This window comes from Coturnix japonica, chromosome 2, assembly GCF_054131305.1.
Source record: "Coturnix japonica strain WE chromosome 2, WE-NBRP24, whole genome shotgun sequence".
NCBI classification, from domain to species: domain Eukaryota; kingdom Metazoa; phylum Chordata; class Aves; order Galliformes; family Phasianidae; genus Coturnix; species Coturnix japonica.
Window position 1 is genome coordinate 102,814,170 of NC_140664.1, and position 25,229 is coordinate 102,839,398.

The 25,229-nt window shown below is 40.1% G+C and overlaps 1 protein-coding gene across 2 annotated transcripts in view; it reads right to left on the reverse strand.

Annotated features, from left to right (window-relative positions):
- TGFBR2 (transforming growth factor beta receptor 2) overlaps positions 1 to 25,229 on the reverse strand; it is a 63,782-nt gene that overhangs the window by 25,079 nt on the left and 13,474 nt on the right. For both annotated transcript variants that reach the window (XM_085538317.1, XM_085538318.1), the window contains exons 3-6: positions 11,792 to 11,942; positions 10,092 to 10,282; positions 7,744 to 7,894; positions 5,925 to 6,115 (exon numbers count right to left, since the gene is read on the reverse strand). In XM_085538317.1, the coding sequence (XP_085394443.1) occupies positions 5,925 to 6,115; positions 7,744 to 7,894; positions 10,092 to 10,282; positions 11,792 to 11,942 (684 nt within the window). The remainder of the gene's footprint in view (positions 1 to 5,924; positions 6,116 to 7,743; positions 7,895 to 10,091; positions 10,283 to 11,791; positions 11,943 to 25,229) is intronic.

Genomic DNA, 25,229 nt, shown 5'->3' on the forward strand with positions numbered 1-25,229 from the left:
CAGTGAATCCACCACCTCCCTTTTTCAAATACCTTACCAGTCTTTCTGAAAAGAAATTTTCCCTAATATCCAACCTGAACCCCCCTGGCACAGCATCTCTGCTATGGCTGAGGAGAACTTCCACTTAGACCATTCGGTTACATGTTGGAAGAGTCATGCACATGCATCTAACGACTGCATCTTAGTTATGTCATGGGGAACTTAGGTTACCTCTGGATGGCTACACTGAGTGTAAAGACTGGGTAGTGGTGATGATATGGATATTCTAGCTATTGTAAGCAAAACTTAATTTTTCAGCTGACTACCAAGTATACTATTCAGCACTCAGGAAAGTTTGAGAAGCTTTTAAGATCTAACACAGAACAAGCAGTTTCCCTCAATGCTGTCTAAAAAAAGTATAATTCCTTGGTATGCTTACACAGCACCCACTCAAGGATGCACTCTCTCATCTCTCCTCTTCTAACAGGTCACTTGACTGTGTGTACATGACATGTGTCATACAGTTTGACTTATGTAGCTGAGCTTTCCTACTCAGGAATATGAAAACTGACACGTCCTAACTTTACATGATGTGACCGTGTTTCTGTGACACACGCCTCTGTTACACAACGCTGTGTCTGCCTCTGTTTGCTGGTGGTTTTCTGGAACAAATCAATCTCTCCAGTTTCAATATGTTCCAACAGATGCCACACATTAACCACTATTTTTATTCTCAGCCTGAGTTTCACCCCTCCAACCTTTCCCAAAATATTATGTTGCCAGCGTTAGTTACAGTTTGTTTCTGTCTGTAATTATTAAAGTCTCTTCCATGACAACCTGATAAAAGGTTGGCCACATTCCCACACTTACTTATTAAGCTCTCAAGTGATGCAAATTGTAACAAATATTCCAACCAAGCTTGAGGAGCTCTGCTTAGTTTGTTGTTATGCAAATCTGTATCTGAGCTCTGCATGCTTATTTTTCTATGAAGCAAACAATGTAAATAAAACAGAGCCAAACAACATTTTGGCTTCTTCTGCCTCTTTCCGTTGTATTTCCTTTCTATTCCACTAAGAGAATCACACACTCAATCATTAGACAGCCTCTCCTTTGGTTGCATACAGCTGCAAGCTTTGGGTGGGACTCTGTGGCTGCAAATACCTAAGAGGAAACATTGTGAACAATGACAATATATGAGCAGCGAGGGGCTCTGTGCAATATTATGCAATGGTACTGACCTCTTTTATGGGGCTGCTGGAAGACAGTTACTTCTCAATATGTTAGTTGGATTACAGAAAAACAGATTAATGAAAGCCTTTGTTAAAATCCACTTGCAAGCAGTCCAGCTGTAACCATGTCCTTTCTGTTGTTCCTTGAAAACTGGACAATTCATCACATGAGTATTTATGGCCTGGTGTTTGTTTGTGCACAGGTCTTAAGTATGCTCTTAAGTCTGATATCCTCCTACGTGGCCAAGTAAAATCTAAAGCTCTGAGTCTAGTAGGGAGAAGAAAAGGAGAGAAAGAAAGGAAAAGACAGGGGCAACATGTTAGAGGCAAGCGAGAGAGATCAAGTAAAGGAAATTCTAAAACATCATCAAACATCACCTGCAACTGAGATGCTGGACGAGTAATATACAGGCATGCTTGCGATCATTCTGGTAGCAGAAACATCATGTCTCCAGGGGAACATCCATACACAGAGAGCAACTGCAACACTTTGCTTATCTAAATGCTGTAATTTGTTCAGGCAAATGACTCAGCTGCAGCTGATTAATCAAATACTTTTATCTCTTATATTTTTTATCAACAACTTAGGATAACTATGGTCAATATGAACACTGTTATCAGCACATCTTCCCCTCCTCTGCCACACCTCTCCAGTAGGCTTCATTATTGTTGTGAATTCTTGCTGACTCATAAGTCGTCTCTACCACTGAAGTTTTGCTGTTTCAGTGCAACTATTTGGATAATTCAGATAATCTTTAAAACTTGTATGCTGCTAGAAGTTTACTCCATATTCTAGCAGAGTGCAGTGAGAATGCCCAAATTAAAGACCTTGCTTGGCAGTACCTAAGGAACTAACAGAGTATACTGGAATGTTGGCTGCAAAGTGCAGGGATGTCTGTACAAAACAGCAAAACAGGCAAGGATGAAAAATGATCATGGAACAAATTATCAGATGGAAATATTTTTAAACCAGAGATGGGCTAAAGACCTGACGTGCCTTTCTAAATCTCTGCTTTTTTGCTTGGGTTTGAACTCGACGCCTGGGATAACCAACAGCATAAATAATGAAACAGTATACACAGTCCTATGATTTAAAGGATTCATTCTTCTGCCTTCAGTCTCCAGTGCTGGGGTCACCTTTTACATGCAGATGAATGAGTCTGCATGATAGGAAGATGCTACAATGGACACAAGCAGGTCATGCACTGCATAGCATGCAGGCATCTCAAATCCTTGGCTACAGAGAGAGTGCCTGGTTCTCTCCACCCATGTAGAATAGATCAGTCACGAGGTTGGGAGAACAGTATTATTCCTTAGGGTAGCCTTGACTTCAGACAAATAGTTTGCGACTGCTAATTAAGAAAAACTTAAAAGGATTTACCATGCTCACACTGGCTTGAAGTCTGCATGGTGAAGGGAATGCTGAGGAGCAAAGCTGACCAAACACCAAGGGATGCTTGAAAGTGTGCAAACAGCTGGAGACAGACCAGTGTAAGAAGCCAACACAAAATTTTTGCACAGGAGATCTGCCACACACACCCAGACGTCAGAGAGGAAAAAATCCCTTGTAGTCCAGTCCTGTGCTCATCTTTTCCAAGAGAGCATGACAAGGTCCCTGTCTTCACCTAGCCAATTTGTCAGCTTCTCCCTAGCCAACAGGGGCCTTTACTTCCCTTCTCTGGCTAATCTTTTCCAACATGTTTGCTCCTTGGCTTTGCCTTCTGGTAACACTGACATTAGACATTTGAATAAATAATAATTAAAACTGACTGGCGTGGAGTTCTACTGTGAGAAACATTTTTCCACCACGAGGGTGTAAGTTGTTTGCCATGCACTCACAATTTTGTTTGGCAAAACAGAGAAATTAAAAAATAAACACCAGGTAGTCAGATTTGCAGTGATTACCTGCTTCCCAAACATTATATCTCTTAGAACCACAGAATATTGTTTGGATTTATTCTGCACATAATATTATTTTGCACATAATATTTTCCACCAACTGCTTGTAGCCTGAAATGATCAGCATCAGGGCCAGAAGCCCTCTGACATGTTAAGGCACATGTCTGACTGTGCCTTGTTTATTTTGCAGATTGGTAGTTTAAACAAAAGTCCATACAAAAGACAGGCATTTGATTCAGATCTAACCACTTCAAACACTTATAAAGCCACACTTCAGTGAGTCACGATACCTCCCACTACCCAAAAGCTTTAAATGTTTGTGTCTAAAAACAGAGTCAGAAGGTTTACCCTTTGCAATCAAGACTGATACAAGCCAAGAGTGCCATAAATCATCTATTCTTTAAGCAATAGCAGCTCAGTGGTGAATCACAGGAATGTAGTGACTAACCTTTGGTGGAAACTAGAACTTGTTACCTTACTAGCAATTTTCTTTCTTACCTCATGAACACCAGGACCAAAATAAATCTGGTTTGTCTTAAGTGTATATCCAGGAAGAAGAGCTACAGTGCTGATCTTTTACAGGAATAGATTGAAAGGAAAGACTATGATTATCAGGTGAAAGAGTAAAATCCTTTTTTATTGTTCCAGTTTCTGCTAAGAAATACTCATTTACTACTTAGGTCAAGTATTTCAAGGGTTTCCTAGAGTAGCTTTCATCCACTCTTTAAAGCTATAATATGTACCAAAACAGTAAAAAAATTCTTGCTAGGATGTACAAGAAATATCGAGACAAAAGAATGCAAGAACAATGTACAGAACAGATCTGGATGACAGTCATTCCAAAGGCAAAATTATTACAGGCTATTATCTAGTTGTCTGGAGGAGCCACGGACCAGCTGGCTGTGATGTTCTGCTCAAAGTTAAACACAGACAGGAAACCGCATGTCTGATACTGTAAAAATCGTTTGTCTTCCTGCCATGGCTAACCAGGCAAGCAACCCAAAGGGGCTGTTTTCATTTAAAAGAAACACTAATCCACAACAATAAAAAAGGAATGACAAAGCCTCAATTCTCCCCACTCCCAAATGGAGCTAATGTTTGTGTTTGTGAATGAACTGGAAACATTACAAAATGAAATTCTGTACAACTTTAATTTTTATATGTAGTTATTCCCTTTATACATGTGAATGCAGGGTACAGCTTCCATGAGTTACCACACGTGACACAGAATGAAAACCTTCCTTATAAAAAGTAAAAGGAATTAGTATAAAAAAGGTAAGGTTTTCACTTACACTACAGAGCCTTTTAGGCTGACCTGGAAGTGTGTGAGGAAGCTTCAGAGTAGACTGAAATGAAGGCAGTTGGTGCTGAATTTACAGGATGGTTCTAATAAACACACACAAGATATGCATTTGTCAGAGTGATTACGTTCAGAGTATAAGGCTCCAGGAGAAGTAGGTATAGTATGACTAATTTTTGACGAATTAGCCAAAATCCACAAGGGTGAGGCAAGCTTTGTGCAAAAGCTCTAGACATTTTACACAAAGTAAGGTCTTTTCAGTGCAAACACATTCTCTTTAATGCAATCAAGGCGATCTGTTACAACTAGGTCCCAGGTCTACAAAATATAACCAAATCAGTATCAATATTTACCCCAAATCCTTCAAAATCCACCTGAGCAACACTTGATCAAAAGCTCAGGAATGAGCAGTCAGGCTGTCTAGCTTTTGGTTAAGCCTGGGGAAGAGATGAGATAAAGGAGAAAAGGTAGTACCAGACATTGACAGCCCGGGCCAACCAGGGCAAAGACCTTCTAGCTTGCTCTTGACACATTTGGCCTTAACTGTACAGCCTTCTTGAAAGGATAGGAAGAAGAGGGAAAAACAGCTCATGCATACATTAATTTGTGGTGCAGTAAGCATAAGGTAGCATATCCTCCAGTGAAGGAAGCAGCACCCTCTTCACAAAAGTCCACCAAAGAAAAACAAAGTGCAGAAAGGCAGTCACCAAAGAGGAGACATCTTTAACTTCACATCCTGAAGGGAACCTGAAGGGAACTTACTCCCAGGAGGGGAGTAAACTCTTTGAAAGGGCTGACAACAGCAGGACTAGGGGAAATGGTTTTAATTTAAAAGAGGGAAGATTTAGGTTGGATATTAGGGGGAAGTTCTTTACTAGGAGAGTGGTTAGGCCCTGGAACAGGCTGCCAAGGGAGGTTGTGGATGCCCCATCCTTGGAGGTGTTCAAGACCAGGTTGGACAGGGCCCTGGGCAACCTGATCTAGTAAATGTGTATGTTTGGTGGCTCTGCTAGGCAGGGAGGGTTGGAACTACATGATCCTTGAGGTCCCTTCCAACCCGGGTCATTCTGTGATTCTGTCATTCTGTGTGATCCTAACAAACTGGACAATACTACTTGTAAAGAAGGTGGTTACATCATGACAATGAAAATTCTAGAACAGGCTAGATGTTAAGTATTTTGTTTCTGTTCTATAACATGTTGCATATGGGTGTGTCACTGACAAAATCCTCAGCAGATTCTACATGCCATTCAAGTCACTTTCTACTGCCATGTATTGAGATGAATACCTGAACTGCTTCAAAAGGAAAATTGCCTGGCAGAAAAAAATATGTCCAGAAAGCACAAAGGACAGGATGAGATTTTGCAGTCTCAGAAGAGGCCAGAAAGCCTCCAGCCACCAGGAAGTTTTCTTCTGCAAAAGGCAGTTCCAAAGACCACTGCATTTAAGGTCACATTCAATATCACATGCAAGGCAGAGCCCATGAATGAAGAGCAAATTATTAAACTCAAACTCACCTTCAGAAAAAAAAAGAACATCGTTGCACTCTTCACCCGTACAGGAACACATGAACATCAGTCCCCCATCGTCCTTCTTTTCCTTCATCACACACCGCTCTGAGCTGGAGTCATCCAGTACGTGACCATACAGCCTTTTCTGGGGATCATGGCAGATGGTTTCTAGTGTCACATTTTCATCATTCCGTCTCCTAGGAAGGAGAAGGAAAAACTGAAATCAAAAGGGTACTTATAAAAGGAAGCAGAAAGGGTCATTCCTGACTGATGTTTGCCTCGTTTGAGAGCTCCAAGGTGATTTAAAGAACACTGTGAGTTTTCTCCTGCTCTCCTGAACTGGGAAAATTTTGGTTATGCCTGGGCTACTCCACGCTGGGGTATTTGCATCGTGGTACAGCTACTCCTATGTCATATTACCACTAAGCTCCAAGGACTACCTTTGAAAGTCTCCTCCAAATCTATCCAAGCTATGGCTCAATGAACTGCTGTGAACTTCAGAACATACTTTTGGGTTTTGTGGTCACTGTGCAGACAGTAAAAATCTGTGGGAAATTATGACAAAAACAGAATGATTTCCTCAAAATCTGAGGAATTTCTAATGAGTCAGGATTTTGGTTTTGCTCTTGAGGACTGAATTCAGCGCAGCTTCAGCACTGAAGGAGTTACTTACTTGCAGAATGTTGTTTGTGAAAAACAAAACAAAACAAAACAAAGCTGGTGCAAACCAGAATGACCTCTCTGTCAGGGAAATACTTACAGCTGATAATCTGGCCCAGATCCCTGCACTCTGTCTTGGTCCACAGGTTCTATTTCACTGACACAAGGCTTGGAGGCAAAGAGTACTTTAAGCACAGCTTTCAGTTCATGAACCTTTTGGCTAAACTGGCACAAAAAGGCCAAGAATATATTCTATGGCACTGGAGTCTCTTTGGATGGTAATAACTGACAACCAACATACAATCTAGGAGCCCCGGACAAATAAAAAAGCACGCCAGACTGATTCGGTATTTCAAGCATCTACTTCCAATTACACTCAACATCGCTTCAAGTCAATGGATATAACTACTACCTCAGTGAGTTGCACGACCATCTAAGTAGTTCAAATCATGCTTCTGCATCAGCAACGGTGTTGCAAATATTCATTTCTATTCCATTTGTCCACTCAGAAATACATCAAGATTGTTGCTATCTATCTTTGGCTTACCATTTATGGAAAGTTAAACACACAGATTTTAGAGAGGAGGGTATGTTCAGAGTCAACAACAAATAATTACAAGTCATTTCCACATGATCAGTCTTTCTCCGGCACATATACATGCCATATATAAAGCAAAAGGCACACTAAAAGCACATAGGTGATTTTCTTTTCAATTAAGAGAAGGCATTTTTACCCATACATGGTAAACAGGAATGGTATGATAAGTGTACAAAGAGTTCAGTGTGAAATCTGAGGGAGAACAGCGGCACTGGCTGAAGAGAAACATTCTCCTCTCAGCTTCAGACCTGTTTCTCACACTGAGTACTGTGGATAGGTGTAGTAAACTGTTTTGAGCAATACTATGCCTGCTTTGCGATAACAGAACACACTGGAACACAACTACTTTTAAAAATATATATATAAGATATCCCTAGAACATTTCATAACAGAATTCTTGTAAACTTCAACGAACTTTCAGTATGCTGAATAAAGATTCAAGCTGGAAGAGGTAAATATGAGCCTGGAGGAATAGAGTGGCTCAGAACATCTGAGCTATTCAGAAAAGTACTAAATAATAACAAATAAGTATGTACTCTTTCCCACCTGTAGGATGAAATAACTTACCATACTGCTGCACAGACTTCGTTATTCTTCTCACAGATAGAAGTGATGTTGCAGTTGCTCTTGCACTGATATTGGTTTGAGCACGTTGTTGCTTTAATGTCACAGAATTTGCATAGTCTGGGCAATTGCAGTCCATTTTCCCTAAATCTGTCTACATGTGACATATTTCCAGCAAAAAGGAAAAACAAAAGAATTGAACTCAGTAATGGTACATTATCAGATATCATCAATGCTCATTATGAAGACAAAGCTTTCAGCAGCATAAAAAATTTCCCATACCTTAAATTAAAAAATCTCAAATGTTCTGCAACTACCGATTTTCTTTGTAAGAGGATAAGTGCCACACTGTCAAGAATGGCGTGATCAAAGAGAATTGGAAATATCATGTCAATGTCTACAGACTTCAGAGGATGCAAAGGCTTCTGTAATTTGCAGAACGAAGCTTAATCTGAGGCTAGTTTGTTCCAAGAGAACTACTCTGCAGTCATGTACTTAAATTATTCACAGGCAGCGTATTGATCCCTTACGTGCAATAAATAGATTGCATCATTGTCTGTTTGCCAAAATAACTGGGGACACCATGGTGGGAATGCACATCAGGTGACTGTCATCATGATGACTTGGATCATGATGGATTTTGCAAGACTGTCTTCACTAACCTTAGGCATAGCCCAAGTGTCATTCCTAATCTCACTGCTGTTTGCAAAGAAACACAGAGCTGGAACTTGCCGTCAGCCTAAGTTAGATGGTATGTCAGATGTTATGGGTGAAACTCATGCTGGAAATGCAGCAGGGCATCTATGCAGCTCATGTGAGCTGCTGTTGGTGAGTTCCTGGGCTAACTCCGGGGGTCTTAACTGGAGCTAATATGCAAGGACAGGCTCTCTTGTAGAATTCTACATGATGTAACAGATATGTTTCTACACCCAGGCACTGAAGAGATAGTTGTACAAATACACTATATAGAATATACACAAAGTAAGGGCTTTTCAGTGCATACATTCTTTTTTGATACAATCAAGGTAATCTGTTACAAGTAGGTCCTCCGTCTACCAGATATGACCAAATCAATATCAGTATTTCCCCCATCTCTTGAAAGCCCGCCTGATCAGGTGTTGGGCAGACTGACAGGGATCAGCAGTCAAGATGTCTGGATTTTGCTTAAGCCTGGGGGAGAGATGAGGTAGAATTCAAGAGGTATAACCAAAAATGGACAGCCCATGTCCACTATAGCAAGGACCTTCTAGATTGCTCCTGGCACATCTGTTGCAGTTTTGCAGACTGAACTTGTTAGCTTTTTGGAAGGCTGCTAAAAAAGAGGCAGAAGTGTCTCACAAATTTATATGCTTTTGCCTTAGCACTTCCACGCACTGTGTTTGCTAAATTTGGTGATAGCATACCAACCCTTTCTTATCTCAGATACTATGGATTACATTAGACCTTTTTCTGAGGAACGTGCAGTTTATGAGGAGTGTGCAGTAGGCCATACTCATTAAGAAGTATGTTTGAAAAAATCCAAGGAGGCTGCTGTTGGCCTGAGAAAGACCTGATTCCGTTTAAGGAAAAATTACAACTCTGGGATGCAGATGTAAAAGGAAAATAAAATGAGGTGAGTGCATGAACACATGCATTTTATCAATGAGCAGCATGAGGAATGCTGGTACTGTGAGCATCTTCTCAGCCTTTACTACACTTGTGGCAGTCAATGTATATATTCGTTAAGCACTGTGGGGATAGTTCATGTACTTGCATCACTGTCTATACAAGGTTTTAAATGGTTTAATTGAACATACAAACATCTCTGTGTGCTGAAGTAACTAACAACTAAGGTGTAAATATCATATGCACAAGCAAATGTAACTTTGTGCAAATTCACAAAAGAAGCCCCCCCAAAAAACCAACAAGAAAATGCAGGTGAGCAGGAACCACAGAAATGATTATTTTCAATTCAGACACACAGGTTTGACATTAAATAACTCAGATTTGACTTTAAATACTGGTTTTGACTCTTGTCTGTGTTCTATAACATGTTGCATATGGGTGTGTCACCGACACAATCCTCAGCAGATTCTACATGCCATTCAAGTCACTTTCTACTGCCATGTATTGAGATGAATACCTGAACTGCTTCAAAAGGAAAATTGCCTGGCAGAAAAAAATATGTCCAGAAAGCACAAAGGACAGGATGAGATTTTGCAGTCTCAGAAGAGGCCAGAAAGTCTCCAGCCACCAGGAAGTTTTCCTCTGCAAAAGGCAGTTCCAAAGACCACTGTATTTAAGGTCACATTCAATATCACATGCAAGGCAGAGCCCATGAATGAAGAGCAAATTATTAAACTCAAACTCACCTTCAGAAAAAAAAAGAACATCGTTGCACTCTTCACCCGTACAGGAACACATGAACATCAGTCCCCCATCATCCTTCCTTTCCTTCATCACACACCGCTCTGAGCTGGAGTCGTCCAACATGTGACCATACAGCCTTTTCTGGGGATCATGGCAGATGGTTTCTAGTGTCACATTTTCATCATTCCGTCTCCTAGGAAGGAGAAGGAAAAACTGAAATCAAAAGGGTACTTATAAAAGGTAGCAGAAAGGGTCATTCCTGACTGATGTTTGCCTCGTTTGAGAGCTCCAAGGTGATTTAAAGAACACTGTGAGTTTTCTCCTGCTCTCCTGAACTGGGAAAATTTTGGTTATGCCTGGGCTACTCCACGCTGGGGTATTTGCATCGTGGTACAGCTACTCCTATGTCATATTACCACTAAGCTCCAAGGACTACCTTTGAAAGTCTCCTCCAAATCTATCCAAGCTATGGCTCAATGAACTGCTGTGAACTTCAGAACATACTTTTGGGTTTTGTGGTCACTGTGCAGACAGTAAAAATCTGTGGGAAATTATGACAAAAACAGAATGATTTCCTCAAAATCTGAGGAATTTCTAATGAGTCAGGATTTTGGTTTTGCTCTTGAGGACTGAATTCAGCGCAGCTTCAGCACTGAAGGAGTTACTTACTTGCAGAATGTTGTTTGTGAAAAACAAAACAAAACAAAACAAAGCTGGTGCAAACCAGAATGACCTCTCTGTCAGGGAAATACTTACAGCTGATAATCTGGCCCAGATCCCTGCACTCTGTCTTGGTCCACAGGTTCTATTTCACTGACACAAGGCTTGGAGGCAAAGAGTACTTTAAGCACAGCTTTCAGTTCATGAACCTTTTGGCTAAACTGGCATGAAAAGGCCAAGAATATCTTCTATGGCACTGGAGTCTCTTTGGATGGTAATAACTGACAACCAACATACAATCTAGGAGCCCTGGACAAATAAAAAAGCACGCTGGACCGATTCGGTATTTCAAGCATCTACTTCCAATTACACTCAACATCGCTTCAAGTCAATGGATGTAACTACTCCCTCAGTGAGTTGCGCGATCATCGAAGTGATTCAAATTGTGCTTCTGTATCAGCAGCAGCATTGCAAATATACAGTTCCATTCCATTTGTCCACTCAGGAACACATCAAGATTGTTGCTATCTATCTTTGGCTTACCATTTATGGAAAGGTAAAATCCCAGATTTTAGAGAGGAGGGTGAGTTTTAAGCTAACAACAAAGAAAGAGTCACAAGTCATTTTCACATGCTCAATCTTTCTGTAGGCAAATATCTCTGCTGTGCAAAAAGCAAAAGCCAGCAGACACACTGTATACACATAAGAATTTTTTTCCATGTAAGTGAATTTCCGCCTACACATAATAAACAAGGTTGACACGACTGGTGTAAATAATCCAGTTTACTGTGAAATCTGAGGGAGCTGGAACTGAACTGCTTCAAATAAACAAACAAGGAAACACACAAAATCATTAAGACATTCTGTATCAGAATTTTTAATGCAACACTCAATATGCAGAGTGAAAACAATAGCTAGAAGCGGTTTAGACGAGTCTATTGAAATAGCATAGATTCAGAATATCTGAGCTATTCGGGAAAGTACTAAGTTATGACAAATAAGTATGTACTCTCTTTCTCACCTGTAGGATGAAATAACTTACCATACTGCTGCACAGACTTCATTATTCTTCTCACAGATAGAAGTGATGTTGCAGTTGCTCTTGCACTGATATTGGTTTGAGCACGTTGTTGCTTTAATGTCACAGAATTTGCATAGTCTGGGCAATTGCAGTCCATTTTCCTTGCTTCTATCTACAGGTGACATATTTCCAGCAAAAGGGGAAAAAAAAAAAAAGAAAAAAGACAAAAAAGAAATGGAAACTCAGCAATGATACATTATCAGATTGCATCAATGCTCATTATGGAGATATTTTCACCAGCAGGAAAAATTCCCTCACACCTTAAATTAGAGAATCTCTAATACTGCACAACTACCAGTTTTCTTTGTAAGAGGATAAGAGCCACATTGTCAAGAATAGCATGATCAAAGAGAATTGGAAATATCATGTCAATGTCTACAGACTTCAGAGGATGCAAAGGCTTCTTTGTAATTTGCAGAACGAAGCTTAATCTGAGACTAGTTTGTTCTAAGAGAACTACTCTGCAGTCATGTACTTAAATTATTCACAGGCAGCGTATTGATCCCTTACATGCAATAAATAGATTGCATCATTGTCTGTTTGCCAAAATAACTGGGGACACCATGGTGGGAATGCACATCAGGTGACTGTCATCATGATGACTTGGATCATGATGGATTTTGCAAGACTGTCTTCACTAACCTTAGGCATAGCCCAAGTGTCATTCCTAATCTCACTGCTGTTTGCAAAGAAACACAGAGCTGGAACTTGCCGTCAGTCTAAGTTAGATGGTATGTCAGATGTTATGGGTGAAACTCATGCTGGAAATGCAGCAGGGCATCTATGCAGCTCATGTGAGCTGCTGTTGGTGAGTTTCTGGGCTAACTCCAGGGGTCTTAACCGAAGCTAATATGCAAGGACAGACTCTCTTGTAGGATTCTACATGATGTAACAGATATGTTTCTACACCCAGGCACTGAAGAAATACTTGCTTACTAGTTGCAGAAGGCATGGCACTATCCATCTACTTCAGTGTATAATCAGTAAAGGAGATGTTATTTATCCCAGTTTCATGAATTTCAGGAAGCATATTTTTAGTTCAAAAGATATTTTAAAAAGCTAGCATGAGTGTAAGGAACTGAAAATGCCAACTCAAATTGTTTTCTGAATCTAAAATGAATATGCAACTTTATCTGAAGTGTAGTAGATTATTTACAACAGTTTCATTCTGACTCGCTTTGTAATACATTTGGACAAGTAGGCGGAATCACTTTATGGTGATCCTAAGCTTCATGTAGCACAGTTCTTTTCTTTCAGACACCTGTGTGTTACAATCATGTTCATATTGCTCACTGTCAGCTTATGCTGCTAGTCAACCAACAATAGGCAATCAGAGATTTGTAATCTATCCCTCTATCCACTACTAGCAGAGAAATCATTTTTTCTTCTAGAACTTCACTCTTCACTACCATTAGAATTCTTTTTTTACAGGAATTAAATTCACACACTTTTTCTTGAAGGAAAAGAAGGCCTCTTGCTAGCATTTCAACAGATTTCTAAGCCATTGTGAGGGACAGGAAGAAAGGTCTTTCAACCTCACCCAAAGAATACATCCTTCTTTTCATCACTAGTATGTTCCTATACTGACCTCAGACTCAGATCTTATTTACCACTGCAACAAGTGATGAAATTCCTAATGATTTTAATCACCAAACTGCATGGGTTGGAAGAGACCTCAAGAGATCATTGAGTGCAAGCTCCCTGCTATAAGCAGGTTTCCTTAAGTAGGTTGAACGGGTAGTCATCCAGACAGATCTCGAATAATTTCACAGGAGACTCCACAACATCACTGGGCATGCTGTTTCTGTGCTTGGTCACCCTTACTGTAAAGAAGTTCTTCCACACATTTGTATGGAAATTCTTGTGTTTAAAGTTTAGGCCATTACTCCTTGTCCTATCACTATGCACCACTGAGAAGAGCCTGGCCTCATTCATTTGCCTCCCACCTCCCTTTATATATTCATAAACATTAATCAGATGTCCCCTCAGTCTTCTTTCTCCCAGGCTGAAGAGTCAAGTTACTCAACCTTCCCTCATAAGGAAGATGCTCCAGGCCCTTTAACATCTTTGTGGCCATCCACTGGACTCCTTCTAGGAGATTCCTGTCTTTAAAAATACTGGGCTCCCCAGTTCAAAAATGTGGCTTCACCAGGGCACAGTAGTGGGAGGGGATCACCTCCCTCAACCTGCTGGCCACATTCTTTTTAATGTACCTCAGGATACCATTGGCCTTCTTTACCACAAGGGCACACTGCTGGCTCATAGTCAACCTGCTGCCCACCAGAACACGCAGGTTCTTTTCTACAGAACTCCTCTCCAGGAGGACATTCTCTAACCTGTACTGATACATGCAGTTATTCCTCGTCACGTGCAGTCCTCTACACTCACGTTATACCTCATCAAGTTCCAGACAGTTTGTCTAACAGTATTAGAAGCTGCTACACAGAGGTGAGGGTTATGATGAGCTCAGTTGGGAGCACTCATTAGGGTGGAGAATGCTGGCAGTATCTTACAGGCTGGCTGAATTTTAAGCCTGAGGTAAACATTTCTTGTCCATGACCACTTGTGTTGCAACAACTCCCCGAAGCCATGTAGGTGTGGCAGGATCTTGAAAGGTCTGGTATCTAGTGCCCTTTAAAATACGTGCTAATATATTCAACCTTCTGGTAAACTGCTTCTCCTTTTGGGATGGTACCTCTTATTTGCCAAATGTAAAAAAGAAATTAATAGCTGTATGAATTTTTTTAGGCTACAGTGATGATCAAAGCACTGACAATGAGGGACTGTCCGTCCTCTGTCACTGGCACTACCCAGTCCTCCTCAGACTCCTCAAGGCTAGAGCCAAAGACTATGTGACAGAAATCTTCACCTAAACCAATTCAAGCACATTGTGTTTGCTGAGAGATAGGATCATTTCTGTGCTTTTCCCACCCATGCCAGGTCTGCCACTGGAACAAACAGATGCAGATATGTTCAGACCTCTTCCCAAGGAGAGATCTCCAAACCAGGCAGTTTGATTTTAACAAATAAATAAATAAAAAATATCCAGACTGGGAGTAGCAATCCCCTTCAAAGTCACAAACACTGAATTTCTAAGATAGAGCTTTGTAGGCTTTAATTCAACTACTAGCAAAAGGCTGGGTAGTTACAGTCAGTTTATTTCTAAACAGACTACATTCACGACAAAAGCTAATGGAGTTTTAGGACTTCCAGAGCAGAATGGACTTGAATTTTCTCCCAGAAGTTCTGGTAACTGACGTTGAAAATGCAGTGCTTCTGTTTTCACTCCCCTGACCATTCATGGTATTAGATAAACTGTTCAGGTACACAGACTTTCACACAAATAAATCAGATGCACTTCAGCATCTGGTTTGAAGTGGGACTATGGTTTACTTCCCAAATACTTTTCGCATTGCTGTTGCAGGTGTTGGTGTATTGTACACTGCTACAGCTTTGTCTTGCCCTTTCTGACGACTCATACAGTTCAAAACTAATTGGGTAAAAGACACATTTGACCATTTCCTATCAGATTGATGCTAAAATCAATCTCTGCAAATGTTCTGAGATGAAATGGAGCCATATGCAGACCTCAACATCACTCTCTTCGGATTACAAAAATGCTACCAGACTCTGACAACTCAGAGGAAATATTATTCTGCTTCCAAATCACACAAACTCAGACCTGCCTATAATCAATGCATCTTTCCCAGAGAATGGGAAGTTGCTATAGCTCTTATTTACTCAATAATTCCCCAGTGGTCCTACGAGCAATGAGTAGCTCATGACCAGCAATATTACTCCTGTTCAGCTAGCCCACTGGATGTTAATTCAGAAGTTAATCTGAATTTTTGAAACTGCTGGACTGCCCTGTTGCCTACTTTACATGACAGGAGCCAGGTCCTCATGACTTCCTCTTGTTCATAAAAGTAAAATTACATTAATGCTGCGGACAGAAGTCCTTCATTTTTCTGTTAAAAAAAAAAAACAAAAAAAACACAAAAAACAAAAAACACAACAAACTAAAACAACAACAACAACAACAACAACAAAAAGCCACAAAAATGTGTGGATATAATGGGAAAGTTGACAGAAAAAACACAGATTTGCACATCTGAAGGACAACATTATAAAATGTGTACTTGCCTCTTATGTGAGCCTTTTTCGTCTACTCTCTAATGTTAGTTTCCTTGTTTTTACTTCTTATTTTGACTTCTGCAGGAAGTGTAATTCTAGCTTTCATTGCTTCTTTGTTCATGAAGAGTGCTCAAAAAAGGCAGCAGTTTCTTGGCTATGAAGATTCCAGCTGATAACCATATATCAGTCACCATGGTTAAAACACATGGAACATGCAAGCCAAAACCTGGGCTGGACATTACGGAAGAGACACCAGAGCAGCCATAGAGGAAATACCAATACCATGGCTTCCAGTGGAGCCAGACTTCTGGGACAATACTTTTACTCCATGGTTCACTTCTTCCTTTTGACTTTTTGGGCTCTTACAAACTGTATGCCTCACCTCAAGTCTACTGACTGTCTCAAAGTTGTTTGCTTTGCATCTGTTGTTCACAGACCTTTAAATTCCATTGAGACCTCAGTCTACAGTTCACATTCCTCCTACTTTTATCGCTTTATTTCTTAATATCCTTACAGACCTCTCAAAAGTCAGTAATATTTAAATAAAACTCAAACCACCATGATGTCATTTTGGGAATATCAACATTGGAAATTTTTGTTTATGTATTATGACACCTTTCAGAAATATCTGCTGATTTCTCTCACTTCTGTCTTGTAAGACACAATTACTCCTACCTAGTGCCTTTCATACATGTATACATATTAAACAACATTTCTGAGTAGATAGATTTCATCTCTTTTATAAAACATTGCTGAGAGAGATGCTGGGATGAGAACTCATCCACTCTGAAATAATTCTAGCTAATAGCAGAGATTTCATTCAAGATTTCACTCCACTCTAGTGTGGAAATCTGCACGGAGAAGATGTCTTTATCAGAAAGAACAGAAGGAAGCTGTCCTTACTCCACTAAAGAGAACAACTCCATGGCCTTGTGTCTCAATAGCTCAATAGCACAGTAGTAGCTCCAAAGAAAATCTAAGATGTATTAACCTTCTCATCCAACATGTAAAGACTAAGTATTTCTAGGAACGATACAGCATTTTTACTGTTTTGCCTGCCACTTCCAGTACATAACCTATAACCTCAGCAAAACTTCAAAACAAGTGGGAACACCACCAGAATCACAAAAAATGAACTGCTGTTGCAAAACCATTCTCTGTATTCCAAACAGAAACTTCTACACTTAAATAATCAATACTTAGAAGGGAGAAGGTGTCAAGGAAAAAGAGTGATCTGAGCTTTGTTTTTCGTGCCTGGAAACATCCTGATGACTGCTCTTAATTATACTGGTTACGTTCAGTGCAGTAGTACAAGGAGGAAAAGAGAGTATCATAATTAATTCTAAAGATTCATAGAATCATAGACCATAGAATCACAGAATCACAGGGTCAGAAAGGACCTAGAAGATCATCTAGTCCAACCATCCTCCCATTACTATTGCTACCACAAGCCACGAAAGCATAAAATAAACAAAAATCATAAACAAAAATCATGAGTCACAAAATCACAGGGCAAGACAGAGAAATTACAGAAATAAGTTAGGAAGAAAAAAAAACACAAAACACCCAAAAGCAAATAAAGAGAAGAAAAACAAAGCTCCTGGGTTCTACTTTATTCACCACTGCTGCAGTCTTAGAGTGCATTTGAGTAATATTTAGAAACTTTGGCCACAAAGGGTTGGAAACTCACTAACTTACAAAATCAAAAGTTAAAAAAATAAAAAACAGTACATTCCACGATCCTGATCTTCAAGAAAAATATCAGCTATTGTATGACTCATGATAAAATCACAGGATTTGGCAACACTACAGATCATCAGGTAACTCCCATTGCAACACACAGGGGTAACCCATGAAGCAAGTGTTTACAGGTTTTCAGCTACAGTTGACACTTCTGGGTTTAATGCCAACATTAGTTGAAATGAGTATGAACTCATACAGTACACAGAGTCTTGGATCATGCTTTCAGGTATGATTCTTAATCTCAACTATAATTTAGGCCAGTGGGACTGCCATTGGAACAGGACTTTTGTACTGTTTCTATTCACAGCAACAATGATCAGCATGCTCAGTCAGATTCCTTAAAGGCAAACATGAACTATCTTTTATATGCAACTCAATTATCACAGCAAAACTGACTCCAGAAATGTTAAGTTCACCATATTTAACTGTCCCTGTGCTAGGACTCCAAAAAAACACATTCCTCTCTGCGTCATCCTGTATCACATACAGTCACAAATCACTGAAGTCAGCTTTGTCTGACCCTAACAAGCCAGCCCCTTTTCTTCCTCCAGGTTCTTCACCTTTTATGTTTCCTTTTGATCCTCAGTGTTCTAGCCTAGCACAGCAGCTCTCTTGGTTGATGTCTAAATATGTGCCTTTGTGTGATAAACACATGGCTGTTTGCAAAATGACTGGGACCGCTGTGCTGCTTCCCTGCCTGATCAAGCCTAATCGAAGCTCTGTGAAGAACAAAGACCAAAATAAGGTCCTTTCAGTGAATATCACTTCATGAATTAATTGGAGGAGATGCCCATCATAGGTTTTCACTATCAGGTAAAGGTTCCTGCCTGTCACATGGAAAAAAATATCCATGTCATGCCAATCGGACAGTAATAATACAACGGTTAATGCAAGGAGACACACGTTAATCCCACAGTCTCACAATCCATTCTATTATGAAGCAGCCACTCTGAGATGAGGGAAACAATCCAGCTAGGGCCCAAAGGTGTGCGATGCACATAGACTGCAGTCTCTGCTCTTCAGTCATACCTGAGAAGTCTGCTAGAAACTGTTCTGATGAGCTAAATCTAGCCAGAACAGAATTGAACCCCCAGTTCAAAAAAGAAAGGCCAAAGTAGAAGAACTGGTTCACTATAGGAAGGCCATTGGGTGGGCTGCACTTAAATTTGGAAACCACTCTTTCCAACCCACAGATTGGTAAGGAGCAAGAAGGGCATGCACAGAGGGAGAAGGCAAAAGGAAAAGGAACAGGAGTTAGAAAACTTCATTTAACTCATCTCTACAGTGGAAGTGCCTGGCTTTTAGCAGTATGTGGAACTGGCAAAACCTTGCTTTAGGGATTGCTGCAGGCACTGACACAGAAACAGAATCATATCTAGCAGGAGTGAGGGGGTGGGACATAACTAAAGTAAATAAGGCAGGGAACAGAACATTAAGCTGGAGATCTTGAGGATAAAAATCATTCTTGTATTTAAAGCATTAAAATAATATTATTTTTATCTACTACTTCCAAAATGAGCTAGCACTGGCAGTTTTAATCATGGGCTGCGCTCCCCACATTCATACAAGGAATGACAGTGAGCTGCCTGTCTCAAACACGTCTCAGAACTGAGCTAGCGGTCTTCACTGAAATTACTACTGACTCACATTAGTTCAGGTGAAGAGACTCTAGCTCAGCACGTACAATAAAATGTGATCATGCTCTGAAAACAGGCAACAAGAACAACACTGTTGTGATGCTTTGACTAATGACCCAGGCTTTTACCTGCAGATTTTAACTTGCTGTTCTCTTCCACATTTTCTGGCTACTGCCTAGCACTCCATGGTAGCCTACAATAGGCAGAACAAATGAATACTGTCTTCAGGCAAAAAGGCTGAAAAAATGATCTAAATGATGACTTCCCATAGGGCACTCACAGGGATGTTTCATCTTCTCCTGACTTTAACCTGCAGCCTCACTAACGCAGCCAGTAAGCAGCACGAAGCACTGGAAAATGGTACGTGATATAACATGAAGATCAATTTATTCAGCTATGACTATAGGGTCTAGTTTTCCTGCATAATGCATTAAGTTTGGAATTTACTGGAAGCTGTCTTTGTTGGTTAACTCCTTCTGTGACTTCAGATACATAGCAAGTATCAAGGAAAGCAATGCTTATCTGGTTCAGAAGACTGGGAAAAACAGCTTCTCTGCTTTGTTAAAACACGAATGATCCATGGTTCGGGACTGACCTTCTCATAGCTAATTTTGACCTAATGCTAATTCTGCATTTCCTGCAAATTCACCTCCTTTGAAACTCTGTTTGCAAAGTAAAAGCTGGCATTTCTTCACTTGAAACAGAGCTGAAAAAGTATAAACACTTTGGATTCATACAAATATTTTTCCAACGTAGATGCTCTGAAAATAGACAGTAGGCATTTAAGCATTAAATAGTTCTTTCTGTAATGCAGAAAAAAAGAAAATATTTTTAATGACAGAGGAGCTTGTGGGGCAAATCCCACAATATTTACACATACACAATTAAGAATACTTCTGGCTCAGAAAAACACAAACAAGCTTCCAAGCCCAACTACAGATCCTCACCACAACAAAAACATGCTACAGAACCTTCTACTAGCTTGAATGAAGTTTCTGAACCCATCCTACCTCTCTCTCCAACCAGTTAATTAATCTATTTATGGAAACATGCTTCTCTGCACTCTCTCCTGAACAGTCACACTGCCACCAATAAGCTACTTGAAAATATGACAGATTTTCATTGTTCATAACAGCTTTAGGGAAGGTGAATCATTTGTCTTGAAAAAGCGCATATTTCTTCCAAAAGCTTAGTTTCTATTTCCACTACCCCCCCCCCCCCCCTCCCCTTTCTTTTACTACAAGAGACATGAGGAATGTCCAACTGGAAGACATTCAAGACTATTTTCAAGCATTTATTTATTAAACTTCCAGTTTCCAACAGGGAAATTTGAGGGTTCACCTAGTACAGGTAGAACAGCATTTCAGAACCTTTTCTAATAACATTATCACTAAGATACCTCAACTGATCAAAGTATTCTGCAGAAACAGGTCTTGGTTCCTCAGTTCATTTGCAAACCTACTGAATGTACTCAGTGTCCCCATACAAAATGAAAAATCCATGAGGTTATTAAAAAGAAAAAAAGAAGAAAATAATTAAAGAATTGCATTCTTAAAGTATCAACATTGCTTATCTAAAGAAATTACTTCATTACTAGCAGTCATGAATGTCCGTCTTGTGATAGCTGCTTAGTGCAGTTACAAGCTTCCTTCTATATTACATTGCCAAATTCTGCCTTCATTCCCATGAGGAACTGCTGTTGTTGTACCTGTGGCTGCCACAGCAGGTAGACAGATGGGCACAGTCCTTCCTCTCCCTTGTAGATAACTTCCACGTCTGCTCCTTGCTGGAGCACTAAAGGAGGCAGCTCTCAGCTCCCACAGAACAATGCGGAACCAAAGCAGCACAGAAATCAAAAATAGTAACATATTTGTTCAGCCAAACACTCGGAACTGACACTCCTACAGGGCTTTAGTCATAGTTAGTATCTGGCCTTGTCACGTTTAACTTTACAAATGGCTTCAAACAACTAAGTGCTGGCCTGGCATCCTCACAGCACTACATCATATTAACTGATCAAATCAAAGGGGTTGAGGCTGAACAGTTTTGTGTGCCAATCTCTAAGTCCATTTAAAGCATGATTGATTTACCTCAGTTTAGCCAGTGTCAGAATTGAAAATTATCACTTGAGAAGTTGCTGTGGTTTCCTCAGTTTCTTTTAAATCAACTGGAAACTCAAGTCATGTGAATTCCATATGTAGAAAAGCTTTCATAACATACTTGATGACCACCTGCACCATTTTTAATGAGAATATGGAAGCTTTAAGTAGTTGACAGAAAATAGTCTCTTCCAAATGCAAGACTGACCCCTGTGTTGACAGCATACAGTGACTCTGGTTGCAAAAAAAGCCAAATAGCTCCTAAATAACATCCTAAAACTACAGCTAACTCTTGCTGAAGCTAAAATCTTGCTAAATATGCTAAATTAAGTTCTTTACTAGGAGAGTGGTGAGGTCCTGGAACAGGCTGCCCAGGGACGTTGTGGATGTCCCGTCCCTGGAGGTGTTCAAGGCCAGGTTGGATGGGGTCCTGGGCAACCTGATCTAGTAAACGTGGAAGTTTGGTGGCCCTGCCAGGCAGGGGGGTTGGAGCTTCATGATCCTTGAGGTCCCCTGTAACCCAGGTCATTCTGTGATTCTTTAAAGATGTGTTCATAGTGTATTCAAAAGAACACTAAGATACCAAAAATGCTCAGGAAATGGTAAGAAACATTTTTATATCAACTGCTATAGCTTATAAAGGGTTAAAACAGACCAGCATATGTTTATTAACACTGCTCATTCACTCAGGAGACTGACAGGCACATGCAAACCCTCTGTGGTTTGAGACAAAAACCTTTATGGAAGGTCACGAAATACGTTACTTTGGGGGAAGAGTTTTATTTGCTTTTTAAAGTTGAGAAAATGAAGCACAAACATTTAAGACTGACAAACCACACAGAAAGGAAATTCAAAGTTACTTCTCAGTCCCTCAGGCTCCCTTTCGTACAGCTAGGTTGCTTTGTGAATCATAAAAAACTATTGCTGTCATATTTGCCATTTCATATTTTCATTTTTCATTTTATTTGTTTTTGGCAATCTCCCCTTGAAATTACTGGCACACTTTCTGAACAGTTTTTTTGAAGGCATATAAGGCCATACCTATCTTTCCTCCACACGATTTGCTTTAAGGATAGGAAGCATGGTCACTGCAATGCGAGCCACATGCTCCATGGTAGTATCTGAGGGCCCACTGGGCTCCTGTCATGTGTAGCTTTCCACAGCCCTCAGCACATCACTCCTTTGGGATCCCAGTGCACAGCCTCCCAATTGCACACCATTACTGATGTCCTATTTTTAGTACCATTCTTTTTTTGTGTGCAAGGAAGCACATATTTTGAGAACAATTGTCTGCCTCTTGGAGAGGACCTCAGACTGTTTTAAGAAAAATGACTGATTTCTTTCTTAAGCATTTTGAACACAACAGATCTTCCCTTTTCCTCTCCTCTGTAGTGAGCCCATACTGAAAATAACTGCACAAATGGTCACAGTTTGCAAGAAAAAAAAACACCACCCAACAAAACACACAAAAACAACCTACCTCTTTTGGTTTCTGGCTCCCATCCCACACTGTACATTCTCTTTCCACATAGAGGAATCAGACTGGGGGTTTGATTTGCATTAATATTCAAATCACTGAGCGTCCCTCCACCTCCAAAAGGAGGGTCTGAACCCAGAACCATTCTCCAGTCTAGACAGCTACCTGACCATACAAATGCAACAAAGAACTTGGTGTGAGGAGCGAGAACCTATCATCATGTATTTCAGTAACAGCACCCAGGCTGGTCAGTTAAAAGGTCACATTCAAAAATACATGGTGCCCAAGTGACGTAAGTAAGTCATTAGAATATTTGAGGTATAACTGAATTGTTATTACAATTAAATGTTAGTACATTAATTGCAGTCCTGCTGTTCAGCATTGTCTTTTCACCATGGTAGAGGAATTCAAACTTGAGTTCCTAATATTTTCCCACACATGGCTCCATGTTAAGCCCAAGTAACTGGCCATCACAAGTGCATCTTCCTTGGTCAAATGCTGGAGCACATTCAAGTCATGGCTGCTTCGTGCAGGTCCCAGTCATTCTTAAAGCACTATCTGAACAGTCTACATAGCCAGGATTGGAAACAGCCAAGCAAACTGCCTTCAGCCACAGCACTGCAGGTCCAACTTAAGCAAGGATGTGCTCTGCAGAGAGAGCCTCTATCTCATACCACAGAAAATACTATGTGTATACACATACTGCCACTCAATCAGAAACAACTTCTGTAATATTTCATAACACAACAATAAGTGTGGGGAGAAACTGTGTACACAAGAAGACTCACAGCTGCTCACTCAAAATAAGCATTTAAATTGATTAACCAGACAGCTGTGCTTTTAAACTAGCAACCTTTACACAGTTACATGATTCAGAGGGATAAATATTTGTTTTTCCAGATTAAAGAAGGGCATTATCAGGACTTTTTTGAAAGTGCTTTTACTGCCACTTTTCCTCCTTTCCAGCCATAAACAAGTAAGGAAACAAAACAAAAATGTGCTTAGGGTGCAAAATTTGTCATGACAGCCTTGTCATGACAAGACTTGGGGATTTTGGTTTAAGATTAATATAAAATCTACTAATGTAGAGATCAAATGTAGCTACTAATGTAGCCTCATTTTGCTTAGCTTTTTTAATACCTCTGAACTTCAGGAATACTTGGGAGATCTGGAATTTAAGTTAAGGCATATCCTCCAATAAAAGGACACTCCTGCTATGGTCCGGCTTACAATAGCATCCATGTATTCTGACAAAAATGAATCCTGTGCTATTTCTGTCTCTAGATCTGAGCATAACCCATCCTTCCTAGTCTATTTGAAGTACAGTTTCCAAGCAGAATGCCTCATTTAACAAATCCACATCCTTTGCACACACAGAGACATCTCTGTCAGTGTTTATGCAAACGTATTTATGGAGAGGCTCTATTCAGGGCTCCTTTCTGCTGTTAGGAGGCATTTTCCTCCAAGAAAATAATGTTTATGAACCATTTTGTCCTCACACAGTAAGATTTGAATGACAGATTCAGGAAAATAGTATGAAAAAGAAATTACTCTCTTTCATAATCCATAAGCTCAACGAAAATCGTAAATCAGAGGAAAGTTAGACTCAAATGTAATCCCTTGGGAGTAGAATCATTTTGAATGGATTTGGGGAAAAACACAGACTATTCTCAAAGTCAGTAGCTCGGAAGATTATATTTGTCTCTGTCAAGTTACATGCAAAGAAGCAGAGTAACACAATTTAATACTCCAGGGATATGTTCTCTTGATAGATGTATCTAACTTCCAGAACACTTAATGGGAATTACATACTGAGCATTGAGAAAAGAGCACACACACAAGAATACACACTTTTAATGATATCCAACCTTAGGAAAACTTCTTTTTGTTGACTTCTTTTGTAGGAATCCTGCTGCTGTGGCATGCTGTTACAGGGTTATCAGATTGCTTGGTAAAGAAGCTGCTCTACCAGCAAAGCAGCATTTCCTTTATCTACTAAGGGTAAACTTGCAAGCATATCCCCAGGTATTAGCTGTTTCTTCTAATGCATTTGCAAATGACTCCCTGCAGCTACCTCTTGGACAGTGAATCAGCAACTGGCAATACTGTTCTGCTGAAATAAGGGAAAGTCAGCTCATTCATTTCTATCAGAGGCTGACATTTTACTGGGCTTGATGAAAAACAAAAATCATGGTTGAAGCTTGTCCACTGTGAAATGTGTTTCACCCATAAATGTTTCACCCTTGAAAATTCATTATTTCTAAACCAGAAGCGTGAGTAAATCACTCAGTTTACCATAAATTATTTCT